At 38.6% G+C, this 18,753-nt stretch overlaps 1 protein-coding gene across 1 annotated transcript; it reads right to left on the bottom strand.

Annotated features, from left to right (window-relative positions):
- Window positions 1-7,765: 7,765 nt before the first annotated feature.
- Window positions 7,766-18,751, bottom strand: CRIPT (CXXC repeat containing interactor of PDZ3 domain). Its single transcript, XM_055327783.1, has 5 exons — window positions 18,664-18,751; window positions 13,995-14,060; window positions 13,046-13,100; window positions 8,809-8,912; window positions 7,766-8,528 (listed from the first exon to the last, which is right to left on the bottom strand). Exons 1-5 carry the CDS (start codon window positions 18,677-18,679, stop codon window positions 8,464-8,466), a joined length of 306 nt encoding a protein of 101 aa, XP_055183758.1. The 5' UTR covers window positions 18,680-18,751; the 3' UTR covers window positions 7,766-8,463.
- Between the last annotated feature and the right edge of the window lie 2 nt (window positions 18,752-18,753).

Raw genomic sequence — 18,753 nt, 5'->3', positions numbered from 1 at the left:
GTAATGAGGCCAGCAAACTGTGCCCTTTACTGATAAACACCACATAAGGAGGTCTGGAGGAGGCTGTCTGGTGCTGTCAGAAAGGCCAGATGACTCGTAGGAAGAGTCGCTAGTCTGAGGTGCAAACTACTTACACAGATGGAACAAGCACACAACGCCAATCCCACAGTCTTCACGCTTTTGCCTCCTGTGATGGCTTTGTGAGGTATCAAGGGGGATTCTGGATCTGACTGCACCTTCAAGAGGTAAGGTTGGACACCAAAAGGTTCCAGCTTCTGCTCCAATTCAGATTCATTAAAATAATTGTTTCATTAGAGCAGGTCGGTTCTCCTGCTGTATTCATCGCTGCTGCTGAGTGGACATCACTGTGTAACCACTCTTTTCCTGATCCAGCCTCTGTCACAGCCGGTGGCTCGGATATGTGCAACTTGTGCCCTGACTTGAAAGGTGGAGCTGTCTCCTAATTCTCTGAGGTGCATTTGAACTGAGACAAGAGGGAAGATGCAGTTGTTGGCAGAGATGTAGCCAGAAAGGTTATATGGGACTCAGGGGCTGGAAGGGCCCCCACGTGGGCCTTGTAAAAGCCCCTGATGTGTTCACTGAAAAAGCAGAAGTGAACTAGAGAAAGGGTTTCAGTTTCTTTCCAGTTCTGTGATCCGCAAGAGTTGTCTGTTCATCAGGAATCCTTATATTCCAGTCAGGCCCCTCTGTGGATTTACAATAGCCTCCATTTCCCTTGAGTTGTGTTCATTGGATCTTTTCTCAATAACTAAATCACATGGTACTCTAGGGGGCACATTTCCTGCCACAACTAAAGTAGTATTTAACACATTTTAGGTCTGCCATCCATGAATGTAAAATTCTATGGGTTTGACTGTGATCTATTTAACTTCTATACCAGTTGCTCATAACAAATACAATCAAATTCTCCTTGTCAATGACTTTTCAATCTGTCCTTTCCATTCCCATCCCTCCACTGTGGCCTCCTACCTTATCACTCATATCTGGATGTCAGCCCCAGTCTCCTAGAAAGCTCCTTTGCCTCTATTCATTCCCTATTCTTGTCCATCTGTTGTCAGAGCTGTTAATTTTTACAAACCTACTTTCAGCAATCACTTCTCAGACAGAAAGTCTAAAATGCTTCCTTACTGCCTTCTGGATCCAGTCTGATCTCTTCAAACCAATATTTTAGGCTTCATAATCTGGTCCCACTTTATCTATTTATTATATTTGTATTTCTCATACCCTTCAACCTGAACTTCAATTTTTAGCTAGGTTAATCTCCCACATCCTCCATCAATCTCACCATTTCTCCTATTAATTAGAATACCTCCTCCCTGTATCAAAATCTATATTATCTCTAAAAAATAGAAATCTAATATTGTCGGTAAGAAAGAGAAGGAGTAGGAAGGAAATGAAGGCCACATCTGTCCCCTTCCTCCTGACAGCCACATTCCAAAGTAATAGTTAATGTCTGGTGCCCATTACAAACATAACGAAACTATCAAAAGTATATGAAATTGAAGCCTCCAGTTGAGGATGACAGAATGAAACACATACCTAATTTTTACCGTTTTCAACCTACCCACATAAACTAATGATATTTTGGGGGGTGGCATAAATCCCAAGGACAGAGAATGAAAGAGGATACCAGAGAACTAAATTTTAGAGGGTAGAAAGCAGACAAATGGTAATGGACTTGGCAGACTTGAAAGACCAAACTGTCAACTGACATTAAGTAAAGATAAAAACAAATTCAATATGCACTCCAGAATCCTCAAAAGACTCAAGGATCAGTGGCACCTGTGAAAGGGGAGGGAATTGGGATGTTGTATTAAGGAAGACTGGTTGAATGAAGGCTGAGGATCAGGACAATTTTGGATCTCCCCTCCCCCCACTCCATATCACTGGCTGATAGTCCCTCCCACGCTCTGGCCAAAGTCTAGAGATTTAGGTTCCAGAGATGGGAAAACAGATGGTTTCCAAATGAAGGAACACCAGGCACAGCTGAAGGTGGGTGTGAAGTATTTCAATCAGGAGAGTAAGTGAATGCATGTATATTGAAGGCTCCCTGCTCTCTTCCCCCACTTTCTCCTTTAGGCAAGAGAAATTGAAGGACAATTCTGTGGATAATATGATCACCTCAAGAGGAAATATCTAAAGATACTGACTTTAAGAGCCCTCTCACAGCCTAGATAGGTCATCTTTAGGGATTCTCAACTAGAGACATATGGCAATGTCTGCAAATACTTTTGACTGTCACAAACCTTGTGGCAGGGGGCTGCTATCGGCACCTCATGGGTAGAGGCCAGCAATGTTGCTAAGTGTCTTACGATGCACAAGAAAGCCTCTCACAATAAAGAATTACCCAGTGCAAAATGTCAGTGGTGTCACTGTTGATAAACTCTGCTTTACATGAAATTCATGGTCAACTAGCCCACCCACACGAGCAACGTTTCCAAAAGTCTCCTACTCCATTAAGAGAGCAGAAAACAAAACAAAACGAAATGGCCACGTAACTGAGGAAGACTTCTAACAAGGTAGGCAGGGATATAAACGAACAGATAAAAACAACTGGTAAACAGATAAAAACAACCTGGGTGGCTCAGCTAGTTGTGCCTGACTCTTGATCTCAGCCCAGGTCTTGATCTCAGGGTTGTGAGTTTAAGCCTCTCGTTGGGCTCCATACTGGGTATAGAGCTACTTAAACAAAAAAAGCAACTGGAAAAAGAGACTCTGTATGAAGAAGAAAACTCTAAAAAACTATATTTGACTTCTACTTATAACCATGATTAGTGGGGACCAGATTTACCTTCCTGCTCTAAACAACCAGAAAACTGGACAAGATTTAGAAAACTGTTTTCCGATATTGGGTAACAGGGAGTTCACGAGTTCCTTTCCCATCTAAGTTCTGGGTTTGACTTTTTAAAAACATTTTTTTTTAATTTAGTTTGAGTATAGTTAACATTCAGTGTTATATTAGTTTCAGGGGTACGATATAGTGATTCAACAATTCTATACATTATTGCATGCTTATAATGATAAGTGTACGCTTTCTGGAATAGACTTTGGTGTATAAGTATGGAGTTTGAATTTACTGAAGAATTTCCCCCTGATTTACAATGCAACCTTTCCATATAGGGATTCATCCATTCCCGGTCTGTTTCTGTCTTTGTGCTGGTACCATACTGTATTAATCCTTCACAGTGTTGCTGGAAACTCAAATCCATCTGTTTGATCTTTAAGTTGTTAAAACTACAAATCTTTTAGCATGATGGAAAATTAAAAACCAAGAACACTATTGCCATCTGGTGGAGAGACCTACTATTACCATATCTAAATGAGATCCATTGTGACTCACTCTTCACTTCCCCATTTAGTCAATGAATCCTGAAAAATCTTCCTTTATCAGGTCTTTCTAATCTGTCCCTTCACTTCCATTCTCCTGGTACCTACAACTAAATCTACTTCCTACTTTGCTAGGATTGTTGCCTTTGAACCAGCCCCTCTCTATAGTCACCATTCTTTCAACACTTTCCTTGTTCCTATTGTCACACCTTACAATTTCACATTGATTCTACGAGTTGCTTATCAAGTTCTTGCTCATGAGAAATCATTTTGGAACCAGAAACAGCAATCTAATTAGGGACAAACAGAGAACAAAGTAGAGGTTCAGTAAATGTTAGCTGAATTGAAAGTAGTTATTTAGTACCATTTATTCATTTGCCAGATGTATCTGGGAGATAGCATATGCATGTTTCCCACCCTTTTTTTTCCTTTTGTAGTACCAGACTGATGAATGACATTCACATGCGTAATTTTTCTGTGGGCTTACCTAAGATTCTTTTTAATTGCAAAATACATGACTGATATAAAAAAAAATTCAGCGTTCTGTATGGATAATGTTGGGAGCCAGCATTCTCACTGTGGAAGAAGATACAAATATGGAATGGGGAAAGACAAGAAAAAACCCAGTGGGGGTGAATTGGAATTGAGGTGTTACTAAAATTTGTGGTTTCTAATATCTGTGTTTCTTAGCTCTTTCTGTTCAAAGATGCAATGGCAACCCAGCAAGCACAGATCTTAGTATCCAAACACCGTTCTCCACTAAAAGAAACTAGGGGTTTTTGGAGAAATGGCTGGTTCTATGGCTGGGTAGGAAAAAAATACAGGATAAACTTGAAAATATCTTGTGCTAGAAAGTAAGAAAGTCTTCAAAAAAGGATGGGAACATGTCTAAAAGACCCAGGAGCCACCTTGAAAGGTCTCCCACTGGCCAAATCTGGGACAACTTGACATTAAAACAAATGAGAGTAACAGACCTGAATAAAATAGCAATCCATGAATTCATACAAAGTTAGAAAAAGAAAGCTTTTCCTTATAGCTGAATGCCAACTAATAAACGTCAAAGGAATGATAGAATTGGAAAACCATTTGGCAACTCTCAGGGTAACAATTAATTCAGCCAAAAAATATCACTGGATGCTAAAATTAGTGTGTGAAACTTTGCTGAGAAACAGAGTATTTACAGTCTCCAAGTATCTCTCTACAAAATGCTTAATAGAAAAAATATTAACTTGACAGTGAAGAATCTAGCAGACACCATCTAAAACAAGTGGTCCAAATTAACTCCTTGTAATGGGACAACCGATACAATAAGATGCACTGAAAGGCCACAACATCACTTATATGATGTTCCTGCCAACAACATGTGAACTCAGTCTGTAAAGAAATATCAGAAATACTCAGATCTTAGTCTGAGAATTTGTAAAATAATTGACCTGTGTGTTTCATGACCTTGACATTTTTGAAAGATAGACTGAAGAACTGTTCTAGATTAAAGGAGACAGAATAGAGATGTGGCAACTAAATTTACTGTGCTATCCTGATTTGGATCCTGGACTTATTTTTTGTTTTAACAAAGGCCAGCCATTACTGGGACAATGAGTGAACTATGGAAAAGATTATGTAATGGTATTGCATTAATGTCAGTTTTCTGGTTTTGAGAATTGTGCTATGGTTGTACAATAAAATATCCTCATTCTTAAGAAATATACACTTAAGTATTTGTGGTCAAAGGGCATCATATCTGTAACTGACATTCTGATGGTCAGAAAAAAAGCATTTATTCTATATAGATATTCTATATAGCTATCTATACTGATAAAGGGAAATCTCTTCCTTAGTGTAGGATGACAATTAGTTAATAAAGAAAGAATGATGTAGTTAGAAAATCAGTTTTGTAAACATCACAGTAAAAAATGTTTTCAGAAAAGAATCATCAAAGGATGCTAAATCTACAAGGGGCAGGTTTGATGAGGAACAGAATATCAACATGGTCTCAAAAGTTTCTCCTCACAGATTATCTACTAGTTGCAAAAGGAAAAATAGTAACTATACAGTAGAGACACTGGATAAGATCTCACCCAATTGATAAAAATGGACATTAATACAAGGCAAAGGGATATGGAGTCCGGATGTGATGTTAGGAGGCCACATCACTCACAGCGTGTCAGCTCACAATGCATAACACAAATCTAACCACAGGAAAGAAAAAACAAAACCCAAACTGAAAGAAAATCTGTATTTTAACTGTCCTGCATTCTTCAATAGGTCAATACCACAAAAGGCAAAGGCTGAAGAACTGTTCCAGAGGACAGAACCATGATAATCTAACATATGATCCTGGACTAGATTCTGTAGCTGAAAAAAAATTACCAATGGAACAACTGAAATTGCAATAGGGGCTGTAGATGAAAGTAACAGTGATAGCACTGTTAAATGCCTGCATTTGAGAACTGTACTCAGAGTGCTTGTTCTCATGAAGGACATCTGTAATGTTAAAGGCAAAAGCATAGGTCTGCAATGTACTGTCAGATAGGTCAAGAAAAAATAGTTAATGAGACATAGAGAAGATGGTAAATCAAACATGAGAAACATTAAGAGCCAAAATGCAGAACAATGTGGGTTTCTTCTACTTAAAATTCTCAGAACATATACATACATGTGCACATAAATATTATATCTAGGACAGTATAATTAGTAGTCTCTTACATAAGTGAGGTAGGAACTAAAATGTATTAGGTTGTTGGCATGAGGGCAAATGGTTGTCTCTTTTCTCAACCTTCAGCCACTCCACAGAGAAACTATCTTTTTTGTATTTGCACACAAGCTTCTGAAGGGGTAATTCTGTTCTTTTTAAGATTTTATTTATTTATTTATTCATGAGAGACACACAGAGAGAGGCAGAGACAAAGGTAGAGAGAGAATCAGGCTCCCTGCATGGAGCCTGATGTGGGACTCAATCCCAGGACCGTGGGATCATGCTGAGCTGAAAGCAGAAGCTCAACCACTGAGCACCCAGGCATCCCTGCACAGGTGTAATTCTTACATCATTTTGATGGCTGCATATTCTATGAATGAATGTACTTAAAGGTGTTCTACTGGCATTTGTTTCTAACACGTATATTTTAAATACAATCTGAGATTTAAAAAATACATTATTTTATCATTTTTACATTTTGTTTGATAAAAGCTAGTCTTAATTCTGTCGTCTTATATATTTTTTTTATTTTCTTAGATCCCGGAGTGAGAGAGATGGGGGAGGGGGAGAGGGAGAATCTTAAGCAGGCTCCACGTCTAGCATAGAGCCCATCATGGGGCTTGATCTCACAACCCTGAGATCATGACCTGAGCCCAAACCAAGAGTTGAACGACTAACTTGAGCCACCCAGATGTCCCTTATAGTTTGTTTTTCTGCTTTCCTTTTAAAAAAAAATTTTATGTTCACATTTTGTTTGGGGATTTTCCTTCTCATTTAACAAATTTTATTCAATTTATGGCAGTTATATTATTGTTTCAATAATATGAAGATTTGTAACACTTAAGAGTCTATCCTGAGTATAAAACTAATGAAAATCTTCGCAGAAGAACTGGAGTCGGGCCAGTAGATCACTTCTGGAAGGGAGTTATACAAGGCATGAATATGAAATACGAGTTGTGGAAGTCTAGATCCCAGCTGATACCTGAGAATTGTACTTTCCCAGAGTCAACCAACCCAATGGATCTGGACCACTCTCTAACTGGATTCTATTACAGGTTCCTTGTATTGATTTTTAAAAAATATTTTATGTATTTATTCATGAGAGACACGACACACACACACAGAGGCAGAGACACAGGCAGAGGGAGAAGCAGGCTCCCTGCAGGGAGCCCGATGTGGGACTTGATCCCGGGACTCCAGGATCACGCCCTGAGCCGAAAGCAGACACTTAACTACTGAGCCACCCAGGCGTCCCCCTTGTATTGATTTTAATAAAAAACAAAACAAAACAAAACAACCTTAATTGATTAAAATGTGAGAAGATACTTCCTGGTCCCAGAGCTATATTTGTTGTATTTTGCATCATCCTTATGATCATTGCGGATAAGAATAGCAATGTAGCCTAGAGAAACACTATTTTAAAAACATGACAGGTAAATGAAACAGTTAAAACTTTAAGTACTTTCCATCATAATTCAAAAACAAATAGAAGTGTAGTATCTATACATGTATATCACAGTTATTTATCCTATATATTTTATAATGATGTGTATTTTTACCTACTGCACTTGGCAATAGGAAATATGTTTTTGGTTTCCCATAGTAGGCTGCAAGCTTCAAAAGCAGAAGTCCTAAACCTCTGAAGGCAGCATAAGAAAAAAATCTTTGACCTCAAAGTAATCTTTTAGCAGTCGTGTTATATATAAAAGAAGAGCCAAAATGTTGGTTTTGTTTTATTTATTTTTGGTGGGTGGGAGGGGAGATAAAAAAAAGTTTGTTTTTTGCTTCAAGGAGCTTTTCTCAAGAGTGGTAACTCATTCATTACACATTCCCATGGATGAGCACTGTTTTCTTAGCTTTCATGACAGTTCAAGGTAATGTACATAAAATATATTTTTTTGAAATTCAGTGTATTCATTTGGACACACATGGGGTGACTCTTGTGTTCTCATTCTCAGACAAAAGGTACTGACACTTTGGCTTCAAGAACGAATAAAAGGTATCATAAATACAACTGCGATTTGGGTCTGGGCTAATGACTAAGGAACTATTCAGCTATAATGGTCTCAGATATTTCAATGCCCTGTGAAGCAGAGTGATGAGGATAAGAATTATATGAACAATGATAAATAAAAAGCATCTACAGAAACAGGAAAATATTTTTCATTAAATTTGCCAGTTACTCTAGTTCAGTAGGATGTTTGTGAGGAAAAGAACTATGGCAGGAAACTATTCCGTTGTTGTTTAGAACTTTTTTTTTAGAACTGCTTAAGAGCAAAAAAAATGAATACCAACCAACTTCCTCGGTTTGATATGGTCTTAAAATGTGTTATTTTGTAACTTGAACACCTATGTTATGTCTTGAAAATTCAAAGCAAAATGTAAAATCATGTAGAAAGCCAGAAACGTCATCAATATATCTACACAGATGTTTGCTTGTAGTTTTTGGTGTCCAAAACCTTTTTTCCACACATTGCACAGATGCCTAAAACAAATAAACAAACATGTAAGCAATCAAATCATAATACCAACTAATAATACCAATCAAATATCTATTATCAACAGTTGGTTTATTTAAGTCACTCCTAAAGTTTAAAATGCAAGTTAACAGTGTGAGAGTAGAGCAAAAGAAAGCACAGACCTGTAACTAGAAACAAGTTCTAAGTTTTATCTTGCCTTAGAGAAAAGAACACTTGACTAACAGAATCTATGAATGGCTACTCCTTGATATGAATAGAAAAAAATGGGTTTCGAAAGAAACTTACCCTTTTTGTAGGCACAGCCCTGGCAGTAATGAGAACCCGGTTGGTGCACGGAACTTTTACAAATTCTGCAAGTGGAGAACTTATTCTTTCCATATGGATCAAATCTAGAGTTGTGTTTTTAAGAGAAAAAAGATGTATAATAGAACAGAACACTTAAATGACCTCCCTTAAGCAACAAATGGGATTAATCCATGCTCTTCGTTCCCTCTGTCAAACTCTACAATTGACAGGCACACTTGCAGCTGGCTCCTCTCACCGCACCTGCACACTGCTGCCCCTTCCATGTGAGTTGCATGCTTATGAAGAGTCAGTTACTTAATCCCAAACCTGTTTCTATGAATTGTATTTGCCCATATATTTGTGTGATATAGTTACATACTATGGAAACTGATGAAATGTGGGTGCAAAAAGAGTGACCAATTCTCTTAAAAACTATGAGAATGGGGACACCTGGGTGGCTCAGCGGTTTGGTGCTTGCCTTTGGCCCAGGGTGTGATCCTGGAGTCCTGGGATAGAGTTCCACATCAGGCTCCCTGCGTGGAGCCTGCTTCTCCCTCTGCCTGTGTCTCTGCCTCTTTCTCTGTGTCTCTCATGAATAAATACATAAATAAAAAATTTAAAAAAACCTATGAGAATGCTTTAGGATGGCTAGATAAGTGTGAATCACTGAACTGCCACCAAATTCGGTGAGGCAACTTCAAAATAGGGGTAAGATTGTAAGTGGAAGGACTTGGCACTTTGCAAGTATGTCAGTTCTTGCTCCGCTTGAAAGATACTGCAAATGAGCCTTCTGGTTATGATTTATGTAAGGTAAATGATGAAGAAAGCTCTTATCAGTAGACTCATACTCAAAAAGCCTGTCTCAGTGCCAAATGACTGATGAATGCATGTGCTGTGATGTGCTGTGACTTACAGTAAGTGTATCGTTTAATAATTGCCTCCTTTAGCTGACATTTTCCATTAATTGACCTGATTCCTTTGCATAAAAGAGTTTCTACTACATAAAAATGCCACTTTATAGTGAATGGAGTAGAAGATAATTTCCCCTAAATTGGCCATAACTTTTGTAACAATACTCATATACCGAATACCAACACTGTCCTAGACCTGGTTTCTTCTCTTGGGATATAATACAATAGTTCATTTTCAAAGGTTAATTTTTCCAAACCCAAAAGAATGTCACTTTACTGTGCACTCTTTTTAGAAAGCTCGATTTGTATGTAGCCATATGGATGACTACTTTCACTTCACATTTTATTCTAAGGTGCACATTTAGGACACCTGGGTGGCTCCCCAGGGTTCCAGGATCGAGTCCCACATCAGGCTCCTTGTGTGGAGCCTGCTTCTCCCTCTGTCTGTGTCTCTGCCTCTCTCTCTGTCATGAATAAATAAAATCTCTAAGGTGCCCATTTTAGTATGTCTGAAATCTTACAATTAATTGGCAGGGCTTTTCCTTTCTTAAAGCAATGACATGTCTATTAAATGTGGTATCTTAGATTCATGTAATACAATAGTACAATTTCCAAAGTGAGACATTTAGAGTATCCGAAGTAATAGCTACTTCTTAATGATATTGGAGTAAGGCTGGGAACATAAAGGAACTGGAAGTATCTAAAACTGTACAATCTATAAAAATTATGACATAGTTAATAACTGAACGGTCATAGGGGACATCGGTAAGTCAGAGTAATACTTAGTATGATGCTTTACTGAAGATTAAGTCTACTATGCTGTTTTATATCCATTACTTAATAAGCGCCATTAAGTGCCAGGCACTACAGGCAGTAAAAATATTATTATTATTATTATTATTATTATTATTATTATTTCTAATCCTTGGGATAATGTCAAGAAACGGGTATTTATTCATTCAGCAAATATATAGTGAGTGCCTACCATAAGCCTGTCATTGTTTTCATACAAAAGAGGAATCTAACAGACAAAGCCTCTTGCCCTACTTAAGCTGACATTCTAATAAGACCAATAGGTAGGGGATCCCTGGGTGGCTCAGTGGTTGAGCACCTGCCTTCGGCCCAGGGAGTGATCCTGGAAACCTGGGATCGAGTCCCACATCGGGCTCCCTGCATGCAGCCTGCTTCTCCTTCTCCCTGTGTCTCGGCTTCTCTCTCTGCATTTCTCATAAATAAATAAAATCTTTAAAAAAAAAAAAAGACCAATAGGTAAAGGACAGACAGTATATAAGACAGTATATAAAGGCAAACATGCTTTTCAGGTGGTGATATGCCTTGTAGAGAAAATTCAAACAGGATATTGTGGTAGACATGAGGGGAAGGAGGGAAGACATTAATTCAAATGCTGGTTAGGGACCCACTCCCTACAGTAAGCTCTGCAGGACGGGCTCTAGGAGGAGGGAGCAGCAAGCATGAACCAATTCCAGTAGGAGTAGGCTTGGTCTATTTAATGCAGGATTTGGTCAACAGGAATTCAGAGAGGTGGGAGGGGCGGGATCATGGAAAACCTTGCAAGTGAAAGAGGGGTTAGATTATATTCTACGTGAAAAGAAAAGCAATGCAGGGTTCTGAGAAAAGCATTTATGTGCCCTTTAAAGGACCTCTTTGGCTACTATGAGACCGAACTCTAAAGAATTAGAGAGGAAGCAGAAAGATGGAAAGATCTTACGGCATCTAAGAAAGAAATAACCAGTGGTTTGGAAGAGGGTAATAATAGTGAGATAAACAGAAGCAGGTGGATTCAGTTACATGTTGGTGGCAGAGCTAAAGAACTTGCTGATGAAAGGGAAGTGAGGAAAACGAAGGGATCAGTACAGAATTCTAGGTCTTAGGCTTGAAAGGCTTGGACTGGACAGTAGTAGATGATAAGAATCTGGTTGGAAGACTGCAGGAACAAGAGGTTGCCTGTTAGACACCAAATTGATAAGTCAAGTAGGTAGTTGGATATATTTCTGGAGTTCAGAGGAGAAGTCAGGACAGGAGGTATAGATCTGGGAGTCATTAACATACAGTTTGAATTTAAAGCCATTAGACTAAAGTCACTTGAGGAGAGATTATACATTTATAAACAGAAAAAAAAGAGAAAGGTCTAGGACTGAGTCTAGAGGCACTTGACTGAAAAGGAACAGTGAGTTGGGAGGAAAAAAGAGTGTGGTATTCCAGAGCCAAGCGAATAGAAGGTTGCAGGAGCATCAGGCTGGCTCAGTCAATGGAGCATGTGACTTCTGATCTTGAGACTTTGAGTTCAGGTCCCACATTGGGGGTAGAGTTTATACAGAGAGAGAGAGAGAGAGAGAGAGAGAGAGAGAGAGAGAGAGAGAGAGAGAGAGGAGAGAGAGAGAGAGAGAGAGAGAGAGAGAGAGAGAGAATAGAAGGTTGCAAAAATGCAAGTCATTACAAAGGTTAAATACAATGAGAATAGAGAAGTCCATTAGGTGTGATCCTGCCAAGAACAGCTGCATGGGTTGGTGGGGCTGAAGCCTTGACTGGAGTGGCTGAAGTCAAGAATGGAACTTTAAAAACACTGAGAAAGCATCTGGATAAGGCTTCTGAAAACTTCTGCTGTGAAGGGAAGCAAGGAAATGGGGTGGCACTGGAAGGGTTCATGGATTTTTTTAAGACTGGAAATAATAAAGCATAGAGTTCAAAAGTGGTTTTTAGGGTGGGAGACACTTTTATCTCCATTCTTAGATGAAAAAGTAAAGTTCAAAAAAGTCAAGAAACTGGCTGCTTCACTTCCTTCCTTAAGGTCCCAGAGCTAGACAGGGACAGTCTAAACTCAAATTTAAGGCTGACTTCAGAGCTTCTGATCTGTCCACATCTATTGCCTCCGATTTGTATGTTATTTAAGAACTAGATAAAATAACCTAAAATAAAACCAAACCAAGCAATATTATTCTAAAACTAGTCCTATAAAACATACCACACTGAAGCACCTGAATGAAACTACAAAGTTATTTTAGGGATAAGGCAAGAAACCAGTTTTCAAAAGAAAAAAAAGAACAAGATAAACTAAAAGTCATGTTTTCTGCTGAAATTATATATATGAAAAAATATAGCTCTAATATCTTCATATGTTGATACACTGAGGAGAAGCAGGGTAAAGCCAGCAGGTTATAACAGATAGCTTGGCTTTGCATGCTAGGAACTATTGACCAGTTTTATCATGACAAAATGATGCATACCCAATTCATTCTGGTATGCTTAAGACCAAAAAGAGTGGAAAGTCAGATGCCTGCGGGTGGAGTGGCTGCTTCTATACTTACCTTGCTTTTTTTGAAGTCAGAGCTTTATTTTCATTCAACTTTCTTCCACCACTTTCTAAATCAAGATATACATGTATTTTAGTAGGTTATTTCTGCACATTTCACTATAACATATACATTTAACATTTAACAAAGAGTTCATTCTTTGACCTCCTACCACTAGAATATCCTATATAAAAATTTTCAAAAATCCTCAGTTAATAGCCAGGTTTTTAAGACATTACTTCAAAAGGAAACATTTATTATGAAACAGTAAAACTGTGGATAATCATTTTATTTCTCAGACTCTCAGACTCAAGAGGACTTTAGGGATGGGTCTACATTTAATTTATCTAGTGTAAAATCTTGAAGTCACTACTGTGGTGCCAAAGACCCTGAATACAGTACAAGTGTTTCTTTTCCTTCCCTTTAGAAACATCTCAACTATGTATAATGATATGATGGTGAAAATGTAAATGTGTGAATGATTTGTTCATGAATTTTTATAAAAGTCAGGTGAAGAGGGAAGAATACACACTTTAATAAAGTGGAATCAAATCAGTTACTATGATCTACTCATTGGTTGAAAATCATTTCATGATTTTGCTATCTCTTGCCTAACAAATAAAAAAAAGATTAAATTGTTAGGGGATCTGGAATTCTTTAATATTTAGGAGATGAGGGCACCTGGATGGCTCAGTTGGTTAAGTAGCTGCCTTTAGCTCAGGTCATGATATCAAGGGTCTGGGATTGAGCTCCCTGCTCAGTGGAGAGTCTGCTTCTTCCTCTCCCTCTGTCCCCCCCACCCCCATATCTTGCTTGCATACACATTCTCTCTAATAAATAAAATATTAAAAAAATATAGAATACTTTGCACATAAAAAAGTTCTTTTTACAAATAATGTAAAAGCTAAAACATTAGTCACAGGAAGTACCAGATTCAACTTCTCTTTCCCAAATGGAAAAATACCTGTGGTATTCCTTGCACCGTCTTTCCATGTGTCTGGAGTGATAACAGTACCAAGTTTCTTTTCACCTGTTATAACAAGATAGTAAAAGTAAGGGGAATTTGGATTTACTATTTAATAAATACACTACATTGTGCCTAAAGTTCAGTGTATCAACCACTGTCTTGAAGTAGGAGCCTTTTCATGCTGGGGTACGGGCTGCGAACTGAGACTGAAGATACTAACTGTGGGCAATGGGTACCTGACCCAGTAAAATCTGTACAGTATGGTGGCTAATGGCAGGCTTTCCCTGTATATGTATGCTTTAAATAAATCTGAAAAAATCTAAACAAATCTGGTACACATATTTATTCCATAAATATTTACTACGCACTTATGATATATAAACCACTATAGAGAGTTCAGAGAAAAATAAAATGATAAATAAGATAAAGCTCTAGGTTTCAAGGAATATATCAACATACTATTTTCTCTAATAGAAGTCCTTAGTCTGGGTTCCATGGCTAGACCTCAGAAGACAAGTGGACAGGATGAAGCTGTATACCAAACTACTGTATATCCATTTTTTTTCTTGTAAGAGTCCATAGCTTTCAGGGCACCTGGGTAGCTCAGTCAATTAAGTGTCTGCCTTCAGCTCTGGTCATGATCTCAGGGTCCCTACTCAGCGTGGAGTCTGCTCCTCCCTCTCCCTCTGCCCCTCCCCCTGCTTGTGCTCCCTCAAGTGCACAAATAAATTAAAAAAAAAGAGAGTCCATAGCTTTCATCAGATTTTTAGAGAGGTCAGAGACCTCTGAAAAAGAACCATTCAAACCAAAATATAAACTAGAAAATAAAAAGCATAGTAATGGATGGCTAAAGTACTAGGAGAAATACCATCGGGGAAGAAATAACCTGAGCTAGGGAAATCCAGGAAAGCCTTTGGAGGAGACAGGAAGAGGGTCTGGATGTGGCAATAGGATTGTGAAGACAGAGGAGAGAGGATAAAGGCAAACTAGAGAAAGGCTGTATCTTGAATGAAGGCATGGAGAGCTAAGGGTACATGTGGTCTTGCAAAGTAGCTTGGTTTGGCCAGAGTGAAGGTAAGAGTAAGTGAAAATAAAGTTGGAAAGATAAGCTGAGACCTCATTGTGGAGGGTCATCCTGAATCCGGGCTCCAAATATAAAACCCCAAATTATTCTCTGCACATTGAGTATTTATTAAAGGCTTTAAATTCAGGAAATGATAGAGCGCACTTATATTTAGGTTCAATTCAAATGCCTGTTGTGATTACTCTAAACCATGCCCTGGCATAATGATGAAGGGATGGTAAGACACAGTCTCTATCCTTTGGTCCTACTGTTTAGCATTTGGTAGGAATGTAATACTTGTTGCATGAATGAAAAGAAAAGGTGACAAAAATGCAAGAATGAAAGATGGAGTCAGGGTTTAATTGAGCATTTTTATATGGAAGGGGAGCTGATTAAACATTCCAAAGGATATAGTGAGAAATAAAGAGGTATGGAAGGATGGCAACAAGGACACAAGTAGAATTTTTCTTGGAAAAAGAAAGGGAAAGAAGTAAATGAGTATGGATGTGGATCTGTTTACAGGTATCGTAAAAGAAGTTGACGATGTTCCCATTTAATTATCTTGCTTGTCTTATACCTATAAGGAGGTATTTGTCAACAGAGGATGAGGTAGATGAAGGTGGGGGAAATTTAAGGGATTAGAGAGTTTGGAATAGTCACTAGTGACAAAGGGCAAGAGGGCTGACTAAAGATAAGTAAAAAAGACCAATGAATAGTATTAAAGATCTTGGAGAATAGGAATTATACACTTTTAGTGGTACCAATTGGTTCATTTATGAGTTTTCCCCAGTGGCCTTCACATGCATGCAGGACAGTTTAAGGAGAGAAGAGGCAAAAGCAGACAGAGCACAGTTTGAAGAGAAAGGAGCTGGGAGGGGATCACATTAGTCTAACTCAAAAGAGTGATGGGGACCTCAGGTAGGTTATTTAAGGGGTAAATGAGAGGCTAGGAAAAATATGAGCTACTGAATGGAAGTAACAATAGCAGGACAGGCAAGTGTTTGGATGCAGGTTGACAAAGGGATACCAGAACGAATGAGAGATGAATAAGGCTTTATGAATGGGTGACGGGGAGGACTGCCATGCCATTAAATGATGGAAGAGACGTTACAGATTTATAAAGCAGGATGACAAATTCAGTCTTGGAAGTACTAAACTACTATGTAACAACCAGATGAAGGCTCCCAGTATTGTCTGGAGAAATTTCTTCTATTGGTCTTGGTATAGAGAGAAGTCGGCTGGAGATGTGGATTAGACATTCACTGGCATGGATAAACTACTTGAAGCCAGATATTTCCAAAACAAAGAGTCAAAAGAAGGGCAGATACCGATCACTGGGAAATATCTACTTTAAGGGAGAGGGAGAATAAGAATACTTGGAGATTATAATGGTAAAGAAGAAGAGAAGTAAATTCAAAGAGAATCTAGATCAAGTTTCAAAGTCACAGAGAAGCAGAAAGGGACTGAAAGAAAGGTCTTTGAATTAAGAGTCTATTTTTATTTGGGGAATAAGATGGTATAGAAGGTAGAAAGGTATTAGAGCAAAGAAATAATACAGACTTTCAGAAGTGCAGAGAAGTAAAAAGCAAATGACCTTTTATGACATATATCACGTCCCAGAGCCAAACTATGTGTATTTTAACATCACATCCGATCTTGGGTTCTCAAAATTTTTATGTGTCTTAGGAAATTACCTCTCACAATTTGCCCAGTATCCTCAATTTTCCTGGGAAAAAAGCACTTATGGTGTTAAAGAACATCACACAAAACAAGTTAAGCCCGTCAGAATGCCAGGCCTCTAAAGTTAAAATGTACCGAATTAACACAAATTACAAAGAAGGCTAATTTACATGTTTAGGAACTACCCTACATAAGAGAAAAGACATGGAGAAGGTGCATAACCTAAATATATGTAAGTCAGTTACTCAAACAAGCAAAACCAAAAGCCTCATAAGTACTGGATGGAGTAGAGTTAAAAGGACGTCAATGTCAAACAGCTTAATGTACTTTTTGGAGCAATGAAAATATTCTAAGATTGATTGTGGTGATGGTCGCACAACCCTGTGAATACGCTAAAAATAACAGAATGGCACATTTTAAATGGGTGACTTCTACCTATGTCAATTGGTAGAACTGCAATAATCTTTTAAAAGCTTCCTGTGAGATGATGATGTAAAGCATAGAAAAATGAAAATATCAGTCCCACTCTACTCCTCATAAAATGGAGCAGAGTTTAATGCTGAGTGCCACATACTGGGAGTTATGATAGGAATAACCAGTTTTTGAGTATACACTAAGGCACTTTTATATCAGGCTTTACCTGCATTATCTAATTCTCACAAAACCCCATAAATTATGTATTATTCTCATTTTTCAGAGGAGAAAACTGGAGCCAAGAAATATTAGGCAATTCACCATGCTTATTCCTTTACATAATGTAAAACCTGTGATTCAAACTCATGGGTGCCTGTGTTCAAAGGTTTATCTACTGGGGGGGGGAGGGGAGAATATAAACAGAATTGATGAAGTTAATGTTAATCCAGATAAGAGGACTTGAAATCTTGTTCAGAAAAGTCTAGCCTGAGGAAAAAGAGACTTAGGGATATGACAGCCGTTTTAAAACATACAGACAGTCTGTGACATCAAAGAAATCCTAAGATACTTTCCAGAAACATCAAGGGTTTGCATTAGAATCACTGCCTGGCAACTGTAGGGATGAAGGATCTTTCTTTTCTTTTTTTCCTTTTTCTTTTCTTTTCTTTCTTTCTCTCTCTTTCTTTTTTAAAGATTTTATTTATTTGTTCATGAGAGACACACAGAGAGAGCCGCAGAGACACAGGCAGAGGGAGAAGCAGGCTCCATGCAGGGAGCCCGACGTGGGACCCCAGGTCACAATCCCGGGCTGAAGGCGGCACTAAACCGCTGGGCCACCCGGGCTGCCCAGGAAGGAACTTTCTAAAAGCCAGTGGCATCTACGCAGACTGTTTTGAAGGTAGTGACGCTTTCTGAACCCTGCCTCAAGACCTCAGGTATTCATGCAAAGAACATTTAAGCCAACATTTAAGGATGCTAACTTCGGGTTGCTAGTTAAAATACAGGATGCCCTGTTCAATTTAAATTTCAAATAAACAATGAATGGTGTTTTAGTATTGTCATGTCCTAAAGGTAAGCCAAAGCACTTTCAGTACTAAGGAGCTGCAAGCAAAGACAAGTCTCAAATATTGCATGGGATATACTTTTCCTAAAAAAAAAAAAGTATTCATTTTTTAAATGTCTGCTATATCTGGAAACTCTGGGTGTTGTAAAAATGACTTTTAAGATCCATTCCAATCCTGAGGGTCTGTGAGGCTAAGGAGCCAGTCAAAAGCTGTATGGGATGAAATCCCGGGGTGGGGCTGGGGGAGGCAAAGGAAATAGACAAATTAGTACAAAAGTGAGAACACTCCGAATGCAAAACCAACGGGAACGGTCAAAGGGATAAAGGACAAAGGCTGGAATCAGAGACTTGTGGCCGAAAGAAAAGACCAAGAAAAGGCGAAGTCCCCGGAGAACTCCTGCTAGCTTCTCCTGGCCTCCTCCCAAAGATTCAGCCCCTTAACTCACATTTCTCGCACACCATCCTTCCCCGACGCTTCCCCCGGCCGCAGAAACAGCAGCAGCTCGAGGATGTCAACACAACAGCCGGGGCAGACG

The sequence above is a fragment of the Nyctereutes procyonoides genome, unplaced genomic scaffold, assembly GCF_905146905.1.
Source record: "Nyctereutes procyonoides isolate TBG_1078 unplaced genomic scaffold, NYPRO_anot_genome, whole genome shotgun sequence".
Classification (NCBI taxonomy): Eukaryota; Metazoa; Chordata; class Mammalia; order Carnivora; family Canidae; genus Nyctereutes; species Nyctereutes procyonoides.
The sequence above is the reverse complement of the archived record's forward strand: the minus strand, read 5'-3'. Positions and strand labels throughout refer to the sequence as shown.